At 45.0% G+C, this 932-nt stretch overlaps 1 protein-coding gene across 1 annotated transcript; it reads left to right on the forward strand.

Annotated features, from left to right (window-relative positions):
* Window positions 1-234: 234 nt before the first annotated feature.
* Window positions 235-849, forward strand: LOC110094276 (proline-rich receptor-like protein kinase PERK2). Its single transcript, XM_020819470.2, has one exon. It carries the CDS (start codon window positions 235-237, stop codon window positions 847-849), a length of 615 nt encoding a protein of 204 aa, XP_020675129.1.
* Window positions 850-932: the final 83 nt, after the last annotated feature.

Genomic DNA, 932 nt, shown 5'->3' on the forward strand with positions numbered 1-932 from the left:
GAATGCTCACACTGAAGCAACAAATGGATTGAAGCAATCCCTCAAACATAAAGCCTTAGCATAGCAGCTAAGTCACTACAAAATCTTTAATTCCCTCTCGCGTCTGCCACCTTAATTTACAAACTATAAATACATCTATAAATCTACAAAATCTTTCACACCTCCACCGCTCCTCTCTCATATTTCTTTCTATACATAGTTTCAACGTTCAGTTAGTTCAAAATCAGCAAAAGTATGGAAGTAGTTGGCAACTCTCATCTTTCCCCTCCACCATATCCTTATCTCTCCCCTCCACCATTTCCTTCCAAAGGCTCTCCACCTACCTCCAAACCTCCACCAAGCCACCATTTCTCCCCACGTCCTCCACAACAACCTTCGCCACCGCCGCCTCCACCGCCACGCAAGCTGAATCCACCACCACCACCACCGCTAACTCCAAAACTCGCACCGCCGCCTCCTCCACTCACTCCACAACCCACCCCACCACTGCCACCACAGCCTGCTCCACCAAGCCCTCCTCAGACTGTTATTATCATAGTGTTCGTTTCACTCGGGGGTCTCTTCTTCCTTGCTTTCCTAGCGACCGCGCTCTTCTGCTTGATGAAGAAGAAGAAAAAGAAGATGGTTAATGAGAAAGAGGCTGTTGATGTGGAGGACCACATTCATGTCCATGAGACTATAGTTCAAGGGCCTCATGGTGAACAGGTGATTAATTTATATGTGGACGAAGATATTAGGGCACAAGAAGTGAGTAAGAAGGATGAGCTTGTAGTCGCAGGCTCTCATATTCCCAGAATTGTGAAAGAGGGAGGGCCAGGCACTTCTTCTAGTGTCAATAAGAAGACCTAAAGAATTTAAATATTTGTCAATAAGAAAACTTCGTGTTATCAATCATTTGTTTGCAACATGACAGGATATTATAATAAGCAAAC

This window comes from Dendrobium catenatum, unplaced genomic scaffold (genome assembly GCF_001605985.2).
Source record: "Dendrobium catenatum unplaced genomic scaffold, ASM160598v2 fragScaff_scaffold_207, whole genome shotgun sequence".
Taxonomy (NCBI): Eukaryota; Viridiplantae; Streptophyta; class Magnoliopsida; order Asparagales; family Orchidaceae; genus Dendrobium; species Dendrobium catenatum.

Coding starts and splice junctions, on each gene's coding strand:
- LOC110094276 (XM_020819470.2), top strand. CDS start 235: ATGGAAGTAGTTGGCAACTCTCATCTTTCCCCTCCACCATATCCTTAT.